This window comes from Marmota marmota, unplaced genomic scaffold, assembly GCF_001458135.2.
Source record: "Marmota marmota marmota unplaced genomic scaffold, marMar, whole genome shotgun sequence".
NCBI classification, from domain to species: domain Eukaryota; kingdom Metazoa; phylum Chordata; class Mammalia; order Rodentia; family Sciuridae; genus Marmota; species Marmota marmota.
The window spans coordinates 16,076,771-16,099,244 of NW_026000168.1; the positions used below are offsets into that span (position 1 = coordinate 16,076,771).

Below are 22,474 nucleotides of genomic sequence, written 5' to 3' on the forward strand. Positions count from 1 at the left end.
AAAAAAAAAAAAAAAAAAAAAAAAAAAAAAAACAAAGCAGGAGTTCTACAAATACCAGGAATTCCCAAAAGAATAGACTAAGAAAGTGAGTATGAGGAAATTATTTCAGAAACAATAGATTTTCTAAAACCAAACTTCATAATTTTCCAGATACAAAAGGCCCACCAAGTGCTCAAATAATAAATTTAAAACAGACGTGTTTAAAAATAAAGGCAAGTCATCACAAAAGTTAAGAACAGTGGCTGGGTGTGGGGCACATGCCTATAATTCCAGTGACTTGGGAGGCTGAGGCAGGGGGATTGCAAGCTCCAGGCCAGCCTTAGCAACTAAGTGAGGTCCTGAGCAACTTAGCAGGTTCCTGCCTCAAAATAAAAAATAGCTCAGTGGTTCAAAGCCCCAGGGTTAAATCCCCAATATCAAAACAAATAAACAAACAAACAACAACAAAAGTCTGCAAAAAAGGAAAATATCCTAAACACTGTCAGAGAGATAAAAGGGGTCATATCCAAAGGATAGGCAATCTGAATGCCACCAAATATGTAATGCAATACTGAAAGAAGAAATGGAGCTATGACTTAAAATTCTGAGGGAAAATGATTTCTACTCTAGAATTCGATATCTAGCCTATTACTGGTTGAATGATCCATCAGTGAGATAGATTTATCAGAGGTATCTGATCTCAAACACTTGCCGCTCTCACAATCTATGTGAAGAAGGTACTAACAGACATACTTCACCAGAATTATGAAGGAGGAAGATACAAGATCCAGAAGACAGAATAGCAAAGGACAGACTAGCAAGGGAAATTCTCAGGGTGATAACAAACAGAAGTTAGGTAACCTAGGAAGGGACAGAACAGGGGCCTCATGGAAGAATGTCCTCAAGGGGCCGGGGGAGAAAACACTCAATGTATTTGACTATAAGCAGATGAGTTTCATAGATCTCTGAGAGTTTCAGGATTTTTTTCCCCCTATGGTGGGATTGAACCCAGGGCCTTCCCCATGCTAGGCAAGCACAAACACTCTACCAAATAAACCAAGCAAGCGGGAGTGGGGAAGGCAATTAACTCCAGGAGAAACAAGTTGTACAGGAAAGGGAATTTCATAATACTGTATCTCAGCAATAAAAGAGAAGCTGTCATAGCCCTGGGGGTGGAGCTCAGTGGTAGGGCACTTGCCTAGAATGTACAACATTTTGGGTTCCATCCCCAGCATGGGGGGATTGTCATAATGAAGTAAATGCTGAATATTAACTTAATGAATAGTTATAAAATAACTATAGTGGAACATGAGGGGGTGAGGTAAGAGGGGAAAAGTGAGAGTGAAACAGGAGAAAAATACATGTGTGTGTTGATGGGGTTAGTGTAAGAGTGAAAAAAAAAATCCTCATCTTCACAGTAGGATGGCAAAAATAAAGTATAAAGCTGAAAACAGTCAAGAAAGAAGTTAAATCCTTTAGAATTTAGAAGGGGGTGGTAAATATCACAGGAATCAGCTACAAAGCTGAAGAAGCTGCCTCTGGAGTAGGTAGAGAAAACAGGGAAGGGCAGAACAGGGAACTGCTATTTTTTGTTATAAACCTCAAGGTACCACTTGGCTTTAAACCATGGGCAGATATTTTGATAAAAGTAAAAATTTAAAAAGCAGAAAACAAAAATACTTTAACTTGAAGCAAGCATGGCAAAATCCCTTAAAATGAGCAATGATTGTTCTGGCATTTCACATTATCTGTTCTTTTCTTGTTTTAAAAAGAATTCCTGCCGGGCTCAGTGGTGGATAACTACAATTCAGCAACTCAGGGGGCTGAGGCAGGAGCATCACAAGGTCAATGGTAGCCTAGGGAACTCATTGAGACCGTCTTAAAATAAAAAAGTTAAAAAAAGGACCAGCAGGTACAGCTCAGTGGTGGAGCACCCTGGCTTAAATGCCCAGTACCAAAAATAATAATAATTCCTGTTTCTTAAAGTTGTCTTTTCAGTTCAATTCCCAGTACCTCATGTAGCTCTTGCCTTAGGAGCAATGGAAGTTATTTCCCACCTACGGTTTACCTCCAGTCTGCCTTGCTGGGTTTTATACACCACTTGGGGATTCTCCTGTAGAATGCTGCTGTACAGCTCGCGGAAATGCGCCATGTTGGGCAGTACAATGTTCAACACTTTTGTCTTATCCTCTCCAATCACCATCCGAAAGTCACCTAGTTAAAACAGACAGAAAAATAAACTCCCATTTAGAATCCCTATTTGCATGTAGGAACTGTAACTCCCACACAGGTACTGCCCTGCTTCGGCCTGGCAGGATCTCTCACCCAGACACTTTGCTTCCTTAAAATTGTGAACAACTTACCCAAGGAAGACAGGTACTTATTTAGAGCTTCTCAAATCACAAAGCCCTATAGACTAGTGAAAACGCAGTTACCTAAGTACACAAGGTAATCATCAGGGAGAAGCTAGTTTCTTTTTGTTTTTCTAATGCAGAAGATTCTGTACTTATAATCCTTTATTTTAAAAGCAATGCTCTGCCTGTGGCCATTCATGGAGACAGGAGTTGTGTATTAGCACTTGAGATTTGTCCTTGCCATTGCTCACTCATTGTGGATCTGTTTGCATGGGGGCTTCTGGGGAGCTTTATGAATGTAATTAACCTTATTGCATTTGATGAGGGCAAGAGCAGTGAGTCTTAAAAATCCCAATAAGAAGAGGTTTACATTTAAGATGAAATTAAAAGCAGATATAATCTGAAAAGTTGCAAGTGGTGAGAAATGAGGGGTGTTATGTTTGCCTGTGACATGAAATGAGCTGAAACATCAATAACAAGCACAAAGAGCAACTTTTGAAACAAAATGAAAAGTGCCTGCCTCTGCTACTGACAATCATCAGTGAGACTCCAAGGAAAAGAGAATGTTTGAGTGAATACCCAGAGGGCGAATGTGAATTCAAAAGAGGCTGGTAGGAGTTGGGGTGCAGCTCAGTGGTAGTGTGTGCTTAGCAATTGTGAGGCCCCCGGGTTCAATTCCCAGAACAGAGAGAGAGACAGAGAGAGAGAGAGAGAGAAAAGGAAGCTGGACCCTCCCAGGTTAAGCACAGTGAGAAAAATATGGTGGAAACCTTTCTTGGACAGACAGCTAAGTGCCAGGGAGGTGGCAAGTACAGGCAGATGCCCTAGCTTCTGAGAAGCCCCTGGGACTAGGAGGATGGTATAATTTGTTATCCAAACTAGGTCATTTTAGAGGATGAAGAGAGCACTACAGACAATTACACCAGAACAAGTATTAACTGCCAAACCAGGGCACACTGGTTATCCTTGCCAATTTACTGTCTCTAGATGGGAGAAGAATTCAGAGACCACTGCCTGCCACATGGATTTTTCTAGAGCCAACTGGTGTCTTATTTAAGGAAAAGCAAAAATATAAAGAGGTCTGCCAATGCTCTGAATAGGATTTGATCCCTCTGAAACTCATGTTGGAGTTTAATGTCTTTGGGGAGGTATTAAAAGGGAAGAAACTTGATTCTGGGGCTTAGAGGTGGGGCCTTTTAGAGATTAATGAGGATTAGATAAGTTGGTCAGGGTGGAGGTCCCGTGACTGAACACCGGCAGCCTCCCAGAAGACAGACATACATAAGTTCCCTATCACTATGTGATGCCCTGCACCATGTGGGACTCTGCCAGCAGGGTCACCACCAGATGTGGTCTCTTGGCCTTGAACCAGAAGCATGACTTCAAATAAATCTCTCTTCTTTATAATTTATCCAGAGAGGCGGCATTTCAGTAAGAAATAAAATATGCTGGTTTTTTAAGTTTCACAATAATTTGGTAGAATGCAGCTGGGGATATAGGTTTCAGAAAACCAGAAGGGATATAGGTTTCAGAAAACCAGAATTCTAAACACCCTGAGGAACTTGACCTTGGCATAGGCATTGACTGTTCGGGTGAAGGTGCAGAAGAGATCCCACCATAACACGCTGCCCAACTTTGGATGAATTTGTTATTTTGTTCCAATTTGACTGATTGATTGATTATAGTGAGGGGGATGAAAAGCAGGGCCTCACTCCTGCTAGGCAAGTGCTGTATACTTGCTGCTACCCTATTTTAAAGGGACAGAGAGTACATAGTTAAAACCAAGGACCACTGCTAATGAGGGTGTTGAGGAACTGGTCCTTTTACATTGCTGTTGATATCAGAAACTGCCAAAATCCTTGGAGGGCAGTGAATCAAGAAACCCCATGGCTGGTGAGCAAGCCTAGAGAAATAAGAGGTAATGTTTACTAAACATCTGGTACACACCAGGCACTGCTCCCGGGCTGTTGTGCTGCCCCATTTCACCCACGCAGCTCTCCTCTCGGACAGACCATTCCTTCTCCAGTTAGTAGACAAGGCAACCGCCACAGAGATTAAGTACTTGCCTAAGACTTCCCAGGAAGTAGGAACATATCAACAATGGGCTGAGGCTGGGCACAGGGGCACACACCTGTAATCCCAGTGGCTTGGGAGGCTGAGGCAGGTGTTCAAAGCCAGTGTCAGCAACCATAAGGTGCTAAGCAACTCAGTGAGATCCTGTCTCTAAATAAAATAAAAAATAGGGCTGGGGATGTGGCTCAGTGGCCGAGTGACCCTGAGTTAAATCCCTGGTAGCCCCTCCCTGTGAAAAAAATGGGCTGAGGACATAGCTCAGTGGTAGAGTGCTTGTCTGACATGGGTAAGACCCTGGGTTTGCTCTCCAGCACCACAAGAACAGAAACCCTGTTCGTTGAAGTGTTATTTGTACTGGAAGCAAGCCAAATGCACAATAGAGTAAATGGATAAGCTATGATGATAAATCCATATCCTATCACGGAGCAACAGTGTACCACCATTAAAAATTACAGCCATCATATATAGCAACATGGAAAATGGTCGTATAATAATGTGCAATAAGAAATGAGGGTTCATAAGTACAACAAAAAAACTGCAAAAAAGAAAAACTAGACAAAGGGATCATATAAAGATGGGGGGTTACAGGGAAGCTCAGTGGCAGAGGGCCTGCCTTGCACGCACAGGCATGGGTCCATCCTCAGCACCATGCACATGAAAGAAGTTATTTTTGCTCTAATAAAATATACACATATTCTGGGTTCTGGGTATATGTTCTGTGCTATCTCTTAGCCTTAGCAAAGCCTCATAAAGTTGAAATGATTCCAGTTTTACAGATGAGGAGATTAAGTTTCAGAGATAAGTTGCCCAAGGTCCAAGTGCCTCTCAGTTTCAGGGTAGTGACATTTTAGGCAACTGTTTTCCTCTGTGATTTGCCTCACTTCTATAATGCTGGCGTATTACTGCTGGTATTTAAAAATAAATTCACAAGACACATAGGTGTGATGACGAATGTGAATGGAGATATGGCTGGGTTAACTTCCAAATGTGCAAACCCTGATGCTTTTATTGAAAACTCCTATTAATCTTTGAAGGGATGAAATGTCATCAAACTCTAAATTTCACAGGGCTGCCCCTGAAATGAAAGATTACTTTGCACTACCGCTGAGTCCTAAATATCCATGTTAATCCTTCTCTTTCTATACTTTCCACACACAAAAAATTCTTAGAGTTTAGACAGTAGATGATTAAGCTATGATGGTAAATCCATATCCTATCATGGAGGAACAGTATAACACCATTAAAAATTACAGCCATCAAATATAGCAACATGTATTCAATTGATTAAAATGTAAAAGCAAATGAATTCAAATCCTCTCCCTAAAGAACAACTGCATGCCATGACTAAAAGACCTAGAGAATACCCTGGACTCTGAGAACAAGGGCTGGGCTTGTTCAGCTCTGCACCCCTGGCCCCTCCTACACTACCTGGCACAGAGAAGGCACATGGATAAACGTCTGCTGAATTGAATTTCTCCAACTGCCGTGCAGCAGAACCCCGAGTCCAGCCACAGGGGATGGTAGGTAAACGGGCTGATTACTTGTTTCTTCAGAACAAAGTGAATAAAATCGTGGGCACAGTGTGAACCAGCATCTGATCATAAAAATCAATTTTCTTATCTTTGGAGATCTGTTTGCAATAGATTGAGAAAAACTGACTCTTAGCTTTTATTTTATCTTTATTGCTGGTTTTAACTCTTGAATGTCCTACCCTAAGAACTGCCAGAATAATGCAATAGGGCAAACAAAAGAATAATCTCTCTTTGGATTTGATGCTCAGAGACTTGTAAACCATCTATAGCTCTGTGATCCAGGCATGCAACCAGCAGCCAGGGGCCTAATTATGAACTTGAGGGTGGGAGAGGGGTGCACAGCACCATGGAAAGACTCTTCCAAGGTTGGCAATGTCCCAGGGGGATTTGAGTCAAGTTATTTAACTTTTCTGAGTCAGTTTCCTTCTCTGTAAGACGGCTTTACAATCCTACTAATTCCACCACCTCACAGTTCCTTTCAGATTTAGAGAATGTTTTGTTAAGTAGTAAAGCAGATACTGCTGATAGTAAGATTTGTACATAAGATGGGCAAACTGGCACCGTGATGCACACCTGTAATCCCAGCAATTTAGGAGGCTGAGATAGGAGGACTCCAAGTTTGAGGCCAACTTGGGTAACTATGTGAGACACCATCTCAAAATAAAAAACAAACAAAAAAAAGGGCTGGAGATATAGCTCAGTGGTAAAGAGCCTCTAGGTCTGGGGTTCAATCCCCAGTACCAAAACCAAAAAAGAAACAAACAGGATAGGCAAAGGATAGAGGAGAGAGGAAAGCCCTGCATCTAAGATAACAATTATTGGTTAACTTTTCCTTTTTTTTAAATTAGTCACAATATTGCTGTTATTTCAGTTCACTGAACATCTGGGTGGCTACTAAGCCCCAAGAACTGTGTTAGACACTGGAGATAACAATGATCTAGGCCCTACCTCAGGCAGCAAATGACACAATTTGTTCAGTGCAGGATTTTATGTGGTAGTTCAAGGACTGCAGCCCAAACTAGATGGTCTCTTTTTGCAGTTCTAAGGACTGAACCCAGGGCCTTAAACATGATAGACAAGCATTCTACCATGGAACTAAATCCTCAGCCCTTTTAATTTTTTATTTTGAGACAGGATATCACTAAGTTACTGAGAATTTGCGATCCTCCTGCCTCGGCCTGCCCGGTCTATGAGATTACAGGTGTGCACCACTGTGTGTGCCTGGTGTGTCTGTCGTGATACCAGTTATCTTAGTGGTTCTGAAGTGGTGTCTATGTGGCTTTGACAGGCACTTCCCTAATACGAATAACGCTGAGCATCTTTTCATGTGCTTATTATCTATTTATATATTCTGTTTGACAAAAATGCCTATTCAAATCCTCACCTGTTTTTAACTTGGGTTATTTTTATTGTAATTGTTAGAATTCTTTATATAGGGGCTGGGGATGTGGCTCAAGCGGTAGCGCACTCGCCTGGCATGTGCGGGGCACTGGGTTCGATCCTCAGCACTACATAAAAATAAAGATGTTGTGTCCACCGAAAACTAAAAAAGTAAATATTAAAAAAAAAATTCTCTCTCTTAAAAAAAAAAAAGAATTCTTTATATATTTTGATAGTAGTTCCTTGTCAGATATATGTTTATAAACATTTTTTCTACTTTGTTAGTTGCTTTTTACTTTCCTGATGATATTACTTGCAGAACAAAAGTTTTTAATTTTTATGTGGTCTTATTTTTTTTCTTTTATTGTTTCTGCTTTTGGTATACATTTTGGTATATATCTGAGAAATCATCTTTCTAATCTAAAGTCACTCTTTTAAGAGTTTTATCTCTTACATTTAACTCTTCTATCTATGATTCATTTTGAGTAATTTTTTGTGTGGCATGAGTTAGGGATCTAACTTCATTCTTTTGAAATAGGACAAAATAAGTACTTTGTATTTTAAAAAATGAGTAAAGCAAGCCACATGCAATGACACATTCCTTTAAACCCAGGTACTTGGGAGCCTGAGGCAGGAGGATGCCAAGCTTGAGTCCAGCCTGGGCAACTTAGTGAGACCCTGTCTCAAAATAAAAAAGAAAGCAAGGGCTGGGAATATAAACTCAGTGGTAGAACACCTGGTAATTTAATCCCCAGTACTGCTAATAAACCAAAAAATAAAAGAAACCTAAGGCAGTTTTTCTAAGAGCCAGCCTAATGTATTACTCAAAAGGCATTCTCAAAAATATCTCCATACCTGCAGGAAGAGAATGAGGTAAGAAGAGGATGAGGTAAGAATAAACTGCTGAAGTACTGTTATATAAATCTGAATTATTTTTCTTTTTTCTACTTTAGAGAGGTATAAAGTGAGACCCTGGGTTCAATCCCCAGCACCAACCTCCTCCAAATCCTGGAAACACAAGCAAAGACAAAAATTCCTTTCCTCCCAAAGACAAATTAAACCAACCAATAAATAAAATGTACAGTGTGTCAGACTGTGGAAAATGTTGTAGAGGAAAAAAGGGGGGGGCAGGGAAAAACAACAGGCAATATTGGGGTGGCAGGGAAGACCTCAGATAAGCCAGGATGGAGGCCTGTGGGAACCCTGGGGGGAGGCGAGCCAGCAGGACCATGAGGAGAACTGTCCCAGCTGTGACCCAGCGAGGGACCCTTCACGGAACAGTGGGGGGTGAGAGCAAGGGTTCTGGGATCAGACCCTCTAAATTAAAATCACAGCTTGGCACTTACACGAGCTACAGCACCCTCAAACGTAAACTGGGAGCCATATAGGAATGAGATTCCCCGTTGGAGGGAATGAATAAGTTGACATGTGTAAAGCACTAAGAGAATCCCTGATACAGGAGTCACCAGAGAGTCAGACGTTACTCATGATCCGTGTCCTTTGGAAATGCTACCTTTTCAGAAATAATCAAGTGTACACTGGGTTACAGAGGTCCCAACTGTGGCCTCAATCAAAGGTCAAGTCGGCCAAGGAGACAGCAGGCCTCCTAATCTTGACAGTGGCCTCCTGAATCCTCCAAGTCCCCCTGCCCCCATGACCAGAGCACCCAGTGGCACTGCTGGTAAGGTTCTGGAAGGTTTTACATCACAGAATAAATCTGTTCACCCCAGAGAAAAAAATGTCTCCCTACTGGCTTTCACCAGAATCTAGGCATGAGGACATTTACTCCTGCTTTAGAGTGCAGGCACACACACAGATTTTCCTCCCCCAAGAATCGACTGGCAACTCCCTCGCTGCTTTGCTTGTTCCTAGAAGTCAGCTTGCCTGTGTTCAGTCAATCTGGCATGGACAGCAGCCCATTCATTCTCTCCCTGGGCAGTGCTAGGAGGTGTTTTTTCATTCCTTGAGGACCTTAAAGGGACAGATGAACTGGGGCTGTCAAGTTCCCATCTACCTAAATATTCCAATTTGAACATTTTTTGTCAACATGTAACAAGTTTCTAATTCTGGCTGGGCTGGTGATATAGCACAGTGGTCAAGTACTTGCCTAGCAAGTGTGAGGCCAGGGTTTAATCTCCAGCACCATTCAATCAATCAATCAGTGGGTATGGTACACACACCTGAAATTCTAGCTACTAAGGGAGGCTGAGGCAGGAGGATCACAAGTTCAAGGCCAGCCTCAGCAGCTTAGTGAGACCCTGGTCTCAAAATAAAAAATAAAAAGAACTGGGAATGTAGCTCAGTGGTTAAGTGCCTCTGGATTCAAACCCAAGAACCACAGTTAATAAACAAAACAGTAACAACCATTTTCTGAGCACTATCAATGAGATAAGATGCTGGGGCTTTTATATATATTATCTCACTAAAAACTTCTTTATGAGATACTTATTTCTACCTTATAAATAAGAAAATGGGGGGCTTGGAAAGAGTCAAGCAACTTCAGAAAGCTGGTGGTAGGTCCACTATGTACTAGATGAGGGACGTCGGTCAGGTAACCTCTCTGGGCATCAGTTTTCTCATCTTTAAAAGGGGACAATCACACAGCAACCAAATCAAAAGGCTCTCATGAGGATTATTAAACCAGTTATCACATCCCAAAAAAAAAGGTAGCTCCTGGCATACAATATTGAGTGCGGCTTTCTCCAGCCATAGACTTCAGGTCATGGACCCTTCCCCTAAACGTCCCCTTGACTTCTTCACATATGCTGTTTTTTCAGTTCACCACTGACTCACCGTGCCTGCACGTGTTTACCAGTGTGAAGTTCCTTAGAGCAGAAGTTCTATCTTCAGCTCTTTGGGTATGAGTCGCTGACTCATTTGATAAATGTTAAGCCAGGATCGTTACCTAAAATTAGTCATTTTTATAGTTTGCACTTACTTAAGAAAGCTCCAGGTGACTATTTCAAAGTCATTTGGTATTCTTTTCCTGTTTACTGAAATGCTGACTTCTAAGAATAAGTGAAGGACTAGAAAGCTTTCTCGTCCCTAATTTTGCAGGCCTTCTTCCTCCACCTACTCCTTTCTCACCCATCATTTACAATAATGCTGCCATAAATAGGGGCCCCAGAGCAGTCAAAGTGACCTTTAAGTACTATATAAAATGTATGGGTTATTATTATTCATAGTAATACCGGCAGATCTTGACTCTGCCAGTAACTACTAGCAGGAACTTGCCCAATTATTGCAGAGAGGCACTATTTTCTCTATCCCTTCCTCTTCTCTTCTTCTGGAAGGAGAAATGTTGAACTTCACAGGCAAGGGACCCCATATAATCTCTCAACTGGGAAAAGATGGAAAACGTCAAAGTTGTAAATCAAAGAGAGGCTGGGTGGGTAGTTTCAATACTGGAATATTCTGAGGTCTTGGGAGATTTGGGTTTAACAAATGGTCAGAATTCTTTCAATTCAAGGATACTGGGTTCTCAGAAGCCTAGGAAAGATAGGAGGAAAATTGGCCTTTTGACACAATGCCTGAAGCAAGTCTCAAAGCTGTGAAAATGACCTACTCACGGGACCTACATCCTTTTCTACCCTTACCAGTCTAGTTCTAGCAAAACTCAGCTACAGATTTATAGTAACTTGAATGACCCTTAAGAAAATCAAAGACTGGGGACATTGCTCAGTGGCTGAGCATGTGTTCAGCAAGCATAAGGTTTGGATTCAATTCCCAGGACTAAAAGAGTCAACAGACAGGTAAAAGTAGTTCCCATTACTCTCTAGTCAATGTTCAGAATTTATTAAAGAGAGCTTCCAGCCAGAATCCACCCTGCATTATGCAGATGTTATTACATGGGAGAAAAAAATAAGAGTGGTAACACTGTGGGCCCCAGAGAGCAGTCCCATCTTCTCCCAAAGTCTACCCATCACAAGAGGCTTCTTCTCTTTTTGAAGTGCTGGGGATTGAGCCAAGGCCTTGTGCATGTGAGGCAAGCACTCTACCCACTGAGCTCTATCCCCAGTACCACAAAAGGCTTCTGTTATGTCTTTTTTCCATGTGGGAATTTAGGGAGGGAACAACTCCAAAAATGGACTCTATTTTCCCACTCACTGTATGCACATGGACCCATTTATTCTGGTAGGTAATAACGCTATTCTTTGCCTCTTTTTTTTTTGGTCTTTTCGTTTTTTTGTAGATGAACAGCACACCTTTATTTTGTTTGTTTATATGTGGTGTTAAGGAGTGAACCCAGTGCCGCACATGCTAGGCAAGCCCTCTGCCACTGAGCCCCGGCCCTACTCTTTGCCTCTTGATGAAGGGCATGGATGCTGCCAGGTGAAGCTGGAAGCAACAAAAGGTCAAGGTTACTTCACTTCTGTTCTTTCCAGTGTTGCAAATACAGCTGTGCTGTGCTAGATGCATTTCAACAAGAAGACAGAAGAATGAGACCTCTGAAGGCTCTTACAGCATTAAATTTCCATGAAATATTATCTGTGTTGAGATTTGGAGAATAAATAAGCTGTTTTGAGGACTGAGTTCTCTGACTTACACTTAAGAAACTGGGAAAGACATTATTGATTTAAGACAGTGGTTTTTAAACTTTTTAAGTAGCAGATAATTTTTCTTGTCAATGAAAGAAAAAAACATCTTTTTTGTTTAATGGTGCTGGGGATGGAACCCGGGGCCTTGTGTATGCTGGGGAAGCCCTCTGCCACTGAGCTACATCCTCAGTCTGTAACTGAGATCTTACGTGGGACCTCACTGTATAAAACAGGCAAATGTGATGCTCCTCTGGCTGAAGCTTGGGTAAGGAACCAGGGGCCCCAACCTCTCAGCTCTCCCCTCGCCCTTTATAGGATCTGCTGCCATCTCTGAGGAACACAACTGGCGGAAAGGGAAAGAAGTCAACATTTAGACAAATTAACAAACAAATACATTAAATGAATGGGGAAGAAGGGAAAGCTTTTCCTTCCCGTAGAGGAAAAGGATTTGGAAAATCATAACTTTGGACCAATGCAGTAAAGACTGGTTTGAGCAAAACTCTTCCATGGGTGCTTAATTCAGGAGGGAAAGTTTGGTAAGAAGCAGGAAATTTCTGTGACCTTCATGCAGACAGACTGCATATAAGGGATGAAACACTGGTTATAAAGAGGCAAATGTTGCTGGTCTGTAGACTTCAGAAATGTGAATGCCATGTAAAAAAAGGAAAAGTGAGGTTAGCATGCATGAGGCCTGAGGCTCAATCCCCACCACCAGATGATACAATAAAAAATAAAGAGAGGTACAACTAAATTCAGTATATGATTTTTGACTAGGTCATGTACTTGAGGGAAAACATTATTGGAATGCCTGATATTTGGAATATGGATTATCAGTTTGATCAAAATCATCATTATCATCATCATCATCATGGAGACTAAACCCAAGGGTGCTTTACCACTAAGCTACATTCCCAACCCTTTTTATTTTATTTTGAGATAGGGTGCCACTAAATTGCTGAGACTTGCCTAGAACTTGAGATTCTCCTGCCTCAGCCTCTGAAATCACTGGGATTATAGATGTGGGCCACCTTGACCTGCTGCATCAGTATTAAATTTCCTGAATTTGGTAACTGTACTGTGGTTATGGTCTAAAGAGGACATGATATGTATGACCTCAAACAGTTCAGGAAAAACAACAACATCAACAACAACACAGTACATTTATATACAGAAAGAGCAGTGGAAAGCAGGGTCCCAAGAGGAGCATTGGCATTGCCCCAGAACTTTGTTGGAAATATAAGGTCTTAGGCCATTTCCCAAACCTACTAAATCAGCTATCTGGGGTAAGGTCAATAATCTGTTTTTTAATTAATTTTTTTATTTTGGCAGTACTAGGAATTGAATCTAGGGGTATTTTACCACAGAGCTACACTCCCAACCCTTTTTATTTTTATTTTAAAATAGGGTCTAACTAAGTTGTTGAGGCTAGCCTCAAACTTGCAATCCTCCTGCCCCAGACTCCTAAATCACTGGAATTAAGGTATGCCCCACCACATTCTTTTTTTTTTTCCAATAATCTTTTTAGTTGTAGATGGACACAATACCTTTATTTTATTTATTCATTTTTATGTGGTGCTGAGGATCAAAAGCAGCGCCTCACACATGTTAGGCAAATGCTCTACCACTGAGCCACAACTCCAGCCCTCCAGTTGTTTCAATAAGCCCTCAGAGGCATACTGAGTTTGAAAACCACTGGTACAGAGAGAATGAGAAAACATACAGTAAAATGTTAAAATTGGCGGATCAGGGAAATGGGTTTATGGGAATTTTCTGTTATTATTCTCAAAACCTTTCTGTAGATTTGCAATCATTTAAAAATAAAAATAGTGATTCTGCAATCTGTATATGGGGTAAAAATGGGAGCTCATAACCCACTTGAATCAAAGTGTGAAATATGATATATCAAGAACTATGTAATGTTTTGAACAGCCAACAATAAAAAATTAAAAAAAAATAAATAAATAAAAATAAAAATAAAAATAAGCAATAGCAATAACCAAAAATCACCCTTGGATAATAACTGGAGGGGGGGCTGGGATTGTGGCTCAGCGGTAGAGCGCTTGTCTAGCACGTGTGAGGCCCTGGGTTCGATCGTCAGCACCACATAAAAATAAATAAAGGTATTGTGTCCAACTACTCCTAAAAAATAAATATTAAAAAAAAATCTGGAGAGTTATGGAGAGGAGAAGGGAGACACTGGATGTAGGGAGGCAAATCAGAAAGCTACTGCAGTAAGTGACACAGGAAGTGATAGAATTTAGAACTAAGACCACTGCAGTCCCAGGGCAGGGTGAGGAGCAAGCTATTTGCATAGCGTTCAAATGACAAATCTCCTTCTTGGAAAAGGTTTGGGCACACAGGACACTAACCAGAGTAGGAGAGTCCAGCGATCTCTATGAAGAGGTCTTCCTCAGAAAAGCTTTCGGGGAGCATGAGGAAAGCAGCAGTCACAGCACTCCTCAGATTTTTATCAAGCGCTGACCTAAGGATGACATTTTCATTCATTGCGATAATTTTTACCTGGAAAAGGCAAACATTCAGAAGAAAAATTTTAGAAGAGGAGTATTGCTCAAGCCACAGGTTGACACATATAGCTGGAACCATCCCAGATACCGACCACTGAGGATCTTGGAATATTAGTTTGGTTGACATGAAATGATTACTATTCTAATAAGTAATCCCAGAATCTCCTCTTATGCCAAAATCAGAGAAATCATCATATAGGAAGGGATCATAATGCCAAAGAAAACAAAATTAATATTCTTTTTAAATGAGGAAACTCACCACAGGCTTTGAAAAAGAATAAATATCCTTTGGGAATATCAATATTTTTATTTTTTCATCTCAGTTTTTAAATTTTCTAGCGAAAGAAGGCATTTTCTTTACTCAGAACTCACCTCTCTTCTTGCCCACAAATAATCTAGGCAGTTCATGCTTTATGATTTTTAGATACACAGATCTGAAACTCGGTGAAGGAAAATGGAAAGAAAATTAGCTACAATTGAAAGATCTTGGGTTTTAAATATAGATCTGGGCTCAAATCCAGGTACTTACTAACTGTGTGAGTTTGGGCAAATGACCTAACTTCTCAGAACTTGAGTCATCATCTATAAAATAGGGATAACAGATTTGTATCAAGGAATTGTCAAAGATTGAAAACAATAATAAATGTAAATGTTTGAGTTCATGCTTTGCTCAATACAAAGCATTATTCTCCTAAATCCATGTCAGAAGCAGCTGTCTTTGACTGTCTCCAAACCCATTAAATACATTAGAGCTCCAGTCTGTTCTCAGAGTCTCGGTTTTTAAAAACAGCAAGGTAGGGCTCCGGATGTAGCTCAGTGGTACAGTGCTTGCTTTGCATGTGTAAGGCCCTGGGTTCCATCCCCAGTTACACACACACAGACACACACACCACATACACACACAAAATGCACTCTAGTTAAGAGAATATTTTGTTCAAGTCTCAGCTCCATCTCCTCCTAGCTGTGGTGATGGGCATTGCTCCTTATCAATAAAATGGGGTTAACAGACCAAATGAGATACAGTACACAATATATTAGCTGAAGTGAGCTTCCTTTGGTGTGCTTTTTGGTACACAGGCAATGAGTTTCTCTAAGCCAGAGGTTTTTATCTTTGCTAGCATTAACGTCATGGTCATGGGAGAGTTTATTAAAACACATAATAATGGGTCCAAACCCCAAAGCTTCTGATTCAGTTGCCCTGCAGGAAGGTTGAAAATGTATATTTCTAACAAGGTCCTAGAAAATATTGAGGCTGTTTTGGGTTCAGGGACACCTTCCCCCGCCCTTTTTTTGTATTGAGGATTGAACTCTTGGGTGCTTAACCAATAAGCCACCTCCCCAGTCCCTTTTATTTTGAGACAGGATCTCACTAAGTTGCTGATGCTGGCCTCGAACTTGTGATCCTCCTGCCTCAGCCTCCTGAATTACTGGGATCACAGGCATGCACTAAAGTGCCTAGCCAGAGACCAAATTTTGAGAATATTTTAGCCATTCTGCTTAGAAGGAGAATTACCAAATTGCTCTTCAGAATGGTTATATCAATTTATATTCCCACCATAATCTTTTTAAAACATCTGCTACTGACTGATTTTCTATACAAAGAAAAGAGTCTAGAAGTCCTTAATAAGGACTCATAGATATCTGAAATGTATCAACTGTCTCTAAACAACTTGGTGTTGTTGATAAATTTTCCTCCCATAATAGAAAACAGGGCATATAAAATTGTCTTTTGCCAAATAATAATGCATGATAAATTAGGATGGCATAGAAAAGGCACACTCTAAGAAACTCCAAAATAAAGTTCTACTGGAAAGAGGAGAATGATGTTATCCTAAGGTATAGTTTTTTGTTGTTTAAAAAAAAAAAAAGTGGTAGCACCATAAGACATAACTATAAATCAAGCTTAACAACTTAAATTCTAACTTTTGCCTTGTGTTATCCACCTTTTTTCTAAGGGAATATTTCCAACATCTATACCTCATATATGATAGGTAAGCCACTTGGTTCAATATCGCCTCCTCCACCCTTATAATTATGAGAACTTAATAGACCTTAATTAAGCTTTTCGGCTTGGGTGAGTTTAGTATCTTTGCCATCATCTGCAGAGTATAACACCAAGGAACAGCCCAGGAACAAGACTCGCCTAAGGTTGCACAATGAACCAATGGCAAAACCAGGGCCACACCCTTGCACTATGCAAATCAAGTTCTAAATATTTTGAGTTATTATCATGCATTCAGTTAGGAATGTATTCTGCTTGACTTATTTTGACAAAAGTTTAAAACAATTTTTTTTCAATGTGGAAATTGAACTGGGGATTGTAAACATGCTAGGCAAGTACTTGACCACTGAGTTGCATCTCCAGCTCCTGAAATTTTAAGATCCTACAACACCTTAGAAGTAAAATTTGTATTCCATATGGAATCAGTGATCTAGGAAGGCAACTTCCTCAACTTATTGGTGAAAAAACTGAGGGCCAGAGAAGTCAAATATCTTTCTCTAAGAAGTGGCACAATGGACCAAGTGAGGTCCAGTCCCCTGATGTGTCCCCTGTGATATCATTCTGCTTCCATATTCCTACCCTTCAGTCTTCATCCTAATTCACCAGTCCTTCTCGATAATTATTCTCTCTCTCTCTCTCTCTCTCTGGCTATTACAGAAACCCAGTGAAATCAGAGGCTATTTTGAGACGCTAACAACTCAAAGAGGCAAACAAAAGAATAAGTTTGGAAGATTTTCTCCTAGTTAACAGAATAACCAATTGTTCTCCAAGAAATCTGTTCTACTTAGGTTGTAAGAAAGCAGTCCAGTACTTAAGGTGAAGAGAGTGCAAATAAAAGCATCCTTACTCAAAGGGAAAACGTGAATTCTGAAGGCTCTGCTACTGTGCTGATCTGGTTCTTCAACGAAAGGTGAACTAGGAACTTGTCTCAGCAGCACTGTTATTTGTTGTTCAGAGTGAAAAGCCAGTGAACGCTTGGGGCACTGCCAGAGAGGCCTGGGAAAAGAAGAAAGTCCTCAGAGTTGTGAATAGCTGTTTGTACCTTACAGGGAATGCCCTGACCTGAACGGCATAGATAACATTAGCTCTACTGCCAGGGTGCAGATCTTGACTGCAGAGAGGAAGGGGCAAAGCTCGGAGGGACTTTAAAAGGAGAGATTTGTGAGTACCTTTCAAGACAGAGAAAAAAGGAAAGCCACTCTCCATCTCTGTAACAGTCACTGGGAAAGACTACTTGAATTGTGAAGAATGAAGTTTCACTTGCAAAGAAGGCAACCCTACCTAGTGCTGAACTACTCAACCATTGGCCAGAACTTTTTGATTCCAAATGGTCAGGAGGGGTGACTCTTCTAAATAGTCACTGCTTGAAGATGAAGAAGGGCGGAACACAAGAATGGGATCAAACCTTATCTACCTGCTGGACTGGGGGATCTTCAAGGACAAATAATGTGGGGGTCTTTTTTTTCTTTTTTTGGCATGCACAAAAAAGAACCTTAGTTGTCTTTTGAATAACTAAATGAATGGTTCAATCTTTGCATTTCAAAGGCTAGAAAACCAAAGCCTGGCTCACAGCAGGGAAGAGCCAAAACTAGTAAACCAGGTTTTCCAATTCCCAGTTCAGGGATCTTTTATACCAGGGAGATTTTTCCCATTTGAAATACATAAATAAATACAACTATAATATGGTGATAGTTACAGGACTTTAAATATACTAAAAACCATTGAACTTTACACTTTAAATGGTTGAATTATGGTACGTGAAGTGTACCTCAATAAAGCTATTACAAAAAACCAATGCTGCATTACTGGCTGGGGGTGTAGCTCAGTGGTAGACACCTTGGCTAGCATGCCTGAGGCCCTGGGTTCCATCTCTAGAGCCCTGAAAAATACAAAGAAACTTCAAACAAAATTATCTATACAGGGCTGGGTTGTGGCTCAGTGGTAGAGCACTTGCCTAGCACATGCAGGACACTGGGTTCTATCCTCAGCACCATATAAAAATGAATAAATAAAATAAAGGTATAAAAAATGTTAGGGCTGTTGTTGTGGCTCAGGGGTAGAGTGCTCGTTTAGCACGTGCAAGGCCCTGAGTTTGATCCTTAGCACCACATAAAAATAAATAAATAAAACAAAGGAATTGTGTCCAACTACAACTGGAAAGTAGATATTTAAAAAAAAATTTTAAAATGTTACAAAATCATCTATACATGAAAAACAAGTGAAATACAAAAATCCAAAATTATGTCAAAGTAATTAGGGAACTGACTTTAACTTGCTTTAGTGTTGTTTTTTTTTTTAAGTTACAAAAGATTGTTCACATGTTCTATTAAGTAATTTAAATTCCATGGTTCTTCACTCAAAAAATATTTGCAGGGCTTGGGATGTAGTACAGTGGTGACTTGCTCAGCCACACACACACACACACACACACACACACACAAACACGTGCGCGCGCACAGCAAATGACTAAACGACTCAGAAACTTAAGTCTGTACTAGAAATCAAAACATGGTTATCTCCTCAATTATAAGGTAAGTTGCTAGTAAAGTATAACAGAAATTTAATTTTAGACTCAACTTTTCCCAGAAATGTCCATCTTTTTAACTCCTGTATATTCCTTTTAAAGACTTAACTTGCAAGTAATTGAGGAATTCTATTTCAATTTGCAAAGTGCAAGACAATTTTGGAGTTTTAGACAATATAACAATGTAACTGCTTTTAAAACATAAAAACAAAGAATTCATACTCATTCTCATAATTCTTAAAATATCTACTCATTTTTCTTGTTGAAAATGCTGCCACCCTTTCATCAGATTTGCTCAAGTTTGATTAATACTTGCTGCCACCTAGAGGGAAAAATGGTTGTAGAAAGACTTACCACTGAGAAGTTTGCTTAACTGATTTCCACAGGAGTGGAAAACTGCGGGCAGGGGCAGGAGGGTGGTCACTTTACCTGTTTATCATTTTCACTTTTTAAAAAGATAAGTCGTTTTTTTTTTTTGGTACCAGTGATTAAACCCAGGGGTGCTCTACCACTCAGATACACCTCCAGCCCTTTTTATTTTTTTCTTTTGAGACAAGGTCTTACTAAGTTGCTGAGGCTGGCCTCAAACTTGTGATCCTCCTGCCTCAGCCTCCCAGGTCACTGGGATTCAGGTGTGAGCTACCATGGCAAACTTAAGACAGTTTAACTTTCTTTTGCTTTTTTTCCTGTTTTTTTTCCCCGCTTTTTGGTGCTTGGGATGACTGAACCCAGAGCTTTGCACATGCTAAACAACATGCTCTCACAATGAGTTATGTCCCCAACTCCCTAATTTTTTTGTGTTGGAAACTTAATAAGCATGAGAGAGATAATCATTGTTATCAATGATATTTTATTCTCTAAATTAGCCAAGAAATGCACAGTTTTGTTCAAGGATAAGTGTAGCTGCTACTCCTTGTCTTGGACTGCTTTTATTTTACAAGAACATATGACATTTAGATAAATTTTGAGATCAGTCCATAGGATGTAGCTCAGCAGGTCACATACTTCGCATGTGCAAGGCCCTGGGTTCAATCCCCAGAACAAAACCAAAACAACAAAACAAAACAAAAAGGTAATTTCCAGTACTTACATTCTTAGATTTCAGGGCATCTCAGGTTTCTAACACCTATTTTTTTTTTTTAATTTAAAAAATTCCAGGCATAAAGTATAGGACAGAGAAAAATGCAATATTTTTGTATTTGATCTTATTTGATCTCAACATAACTGAGATAGCCAGGGATGAAGGGAAGGGAAATATCATTTTCTGAATGGTTCTGAAGTGTCAGGAATTTCAGAACCCTTGTCCACAGGTGAAAATATCCCAAGGTGTGAGGGACTTTATAGGTGGCACAGGGTCACAAGATTAGTAAGGGTCACAACTGAGATCCTAACCTTAGCTCTGTCAGACTCTAACTAAAATGCCCATGTTCTTCCCAACATTAATACTCTGTTTCCAATTTTCAACACCTTTGTGGCATTGGCAGGGTAAGTACTATTATCCCTATTCTACACATGAATTGACTGACACCCAGAAAGATAAAACCAGGTGCCTGAGTTCCTATAACCTCCTACTAAGTGGTAGGAATGAGTACGACCGAATTCTTCTATTTCCACATTCATTTATCTTCCTATCAATAACATATTTTAAAAATTATAAAACCCTTAGAAGTAAAATGAATATTTATAAATTTTCAATTGCATTTATTTGCTTAATTATGAGCTTTACCTGTTATCCAGTCTAAGAATGAGAAATTCATCTATAGATATTTGAAATTATTTCAGTAAGCCTATTGTTTCTGGATGTTTAAAAAATGTATGTATGGGCTGGGGGTGTGGTGTGGCTCAGCGGTAGAGCACCTGCCTAGCATGTGTGAGGCGTTGGGTTCCATCTCCAGCACCACAAACACAAAACAAAACAAAAGAAAAAAGCACCTTGCAAATTCTTTTGTTTGTCAGGCACGAGAAATCTTTTCTTTTTCTATTTGGGGCTATTTATGGATTACAGTGATTTGGTAAAGTATACTCTGAAAGGAAATTACAACATTTTCTTTTCTCTCTACTTAATCATCCCTGCAAAATTTTAAAATTTATTGGTGAATATTCTTATTTTATGGTAATACAGTTATTTCCTTAGGTTCAATAAGAATCTGTTTCTCGGGCTGGGGCTGTAGCTCAGTGGCAGAGCACTTGCCTAGCATGTGCAAGACCCTAGGTTGATCCCCAGCACCAAATAAAAATAATTATAAAATGATTTTACTGAAGGAAAATTTATAAGTGTACATATTTGAAAGATTTGGCTTGATACATTTTTACACATGTGTATACATGTATAACATGCTCAAGTATTTCTGCATATTTTAATGAATCATACTATTTTTTTCTGTTTTTTATTGGTACATATTATTTATATAGAACGGTGGGTTTCATTGTGGTATATACATTATAAATAAAATGTAATTTGGTCAGTTTCACTTCCTAGCATCCTCCAATCCCCCGATGCTTCTCTACTTCCTCTACTTTAGTGGTCACCCTTCTATTTTCACGGAATTCTTTTTTTCTCCCAGTTTCATCCCTCCATCTTTCATATATGAAAGCAAACATATCTCTAGTTTTCACATATGATACTTTTCTCTGTGAGTCTGACTTACTTCACTCAAAATTATGATCTCTGGTTCCATCCAATTTCCTGCAAATGACAGAATTTGTTCTTTGTTGGGAAGAGTCTTATTCTTTCTGAATAAAATTCCATTTACACTACTAAATTTTAAGCCCAGGTTCAAAGCAAGAGCATCTTGACAGCCCATATACACAAATAAACAAATTTTTCTGACACAAACCAAATGAACTATGACTGTAGAACTCTCTAATTTTTCCCTATAGCTCACTATAAAAGGAGGAAGGGGTTGCTGTTATGGGAGATACCTGAGAACAACCCATCTGCTATTTTTGGAGCCTAAGACCCTGGTCAGTATAATGAAAATTTTCCTTGGGAGCTGTGTGAGATTGACAACTGTGACTAGTTAGCATAGTTCTTTCTTTTGCTGTTCTGGGGATTGAACCCAGAGGCACTTTACCACTGAGTTACATCCCCAGCCCTTTTTGTTTTTTATTTTGAAATTGGGTCTTGCTAAGGTGCTGCAGCTGGTCTCAAGCTTGTGATCCTCCTGCCTCAACCTCCAGAGTTATTGGGATTCTAGAAGTATGCCACTGTACCTGGCTCAAGTAATTCTTAAAAAAGAAGCTTTCTCAGAAAATAGGCCATACTTTTGAAAAAAAGAAAAAAGATGATAGTTGCAAACACTTGTTAAAAGTTCAAGTTCCTTCCCACTTCTTTGTCCCTGTTCCTTTCTATCAACGCCATGGAGAAGCCAAAACCCCACAGTCTCTTTCAGGAGCATCCCCAATGAGGTAAGAATATACTGACAGGACATCACCAAGGGCCTCAGGAGGATAAAACAGGGTCCAGAATACCATTCTCCCCTGGAATGATGGCCTGACTTGTTCATTCACTCAACAGTTACTGACTGCTTTCTGTGTGACAGACACTGTCCTGTCTTTTTTGAGGAG

General features: G+C 40.0%; 1 protein-coding gene across 4 annotated transcripts in view; it reads right to left on the reverse strand.

Annotated features, from left to right (window-relative positions):
- Tamm41 (TAM41 mitochondrial translocator assembly and maintenance homolog) overlaps positions 1 to 22,474 on the reverse strand; it is a 48,068-nt gene that overhangs the window by 19,439 nt on the left and 6,155 nt on the right. Inside the window, exons 2-4 of one of the 4 annotated variants that reach the window (XM_048787127.1) lie at positions 17,231 to 17,379; positions 14,226 to 14,338; positions 2,048 to 2,193 (exon numbers count right to left, since the gene is read on the reverse strand). In XM_048787127.1, coding sequence (XP_048643084.1) covers positions 2,048 to 2,193; positions 14,226 to 14,289 — 210 coding nt within the window. In that variant the 5' untranslated portion in view covers positions 14,290 to 14,338; positions 17,231 to 17,379. Of the gene's footprint in view, positions 1 to 2,047; positions 2,194 to 14,225; positions 14,377 to 17,230; positions 17,380 to 22,474 lie in introns of all 4 variants that reach the window. The other 3 variants (XM_048787126.1, XM_015495031.2, XM_048787128.1) reach the window with 3 other exon arrangements.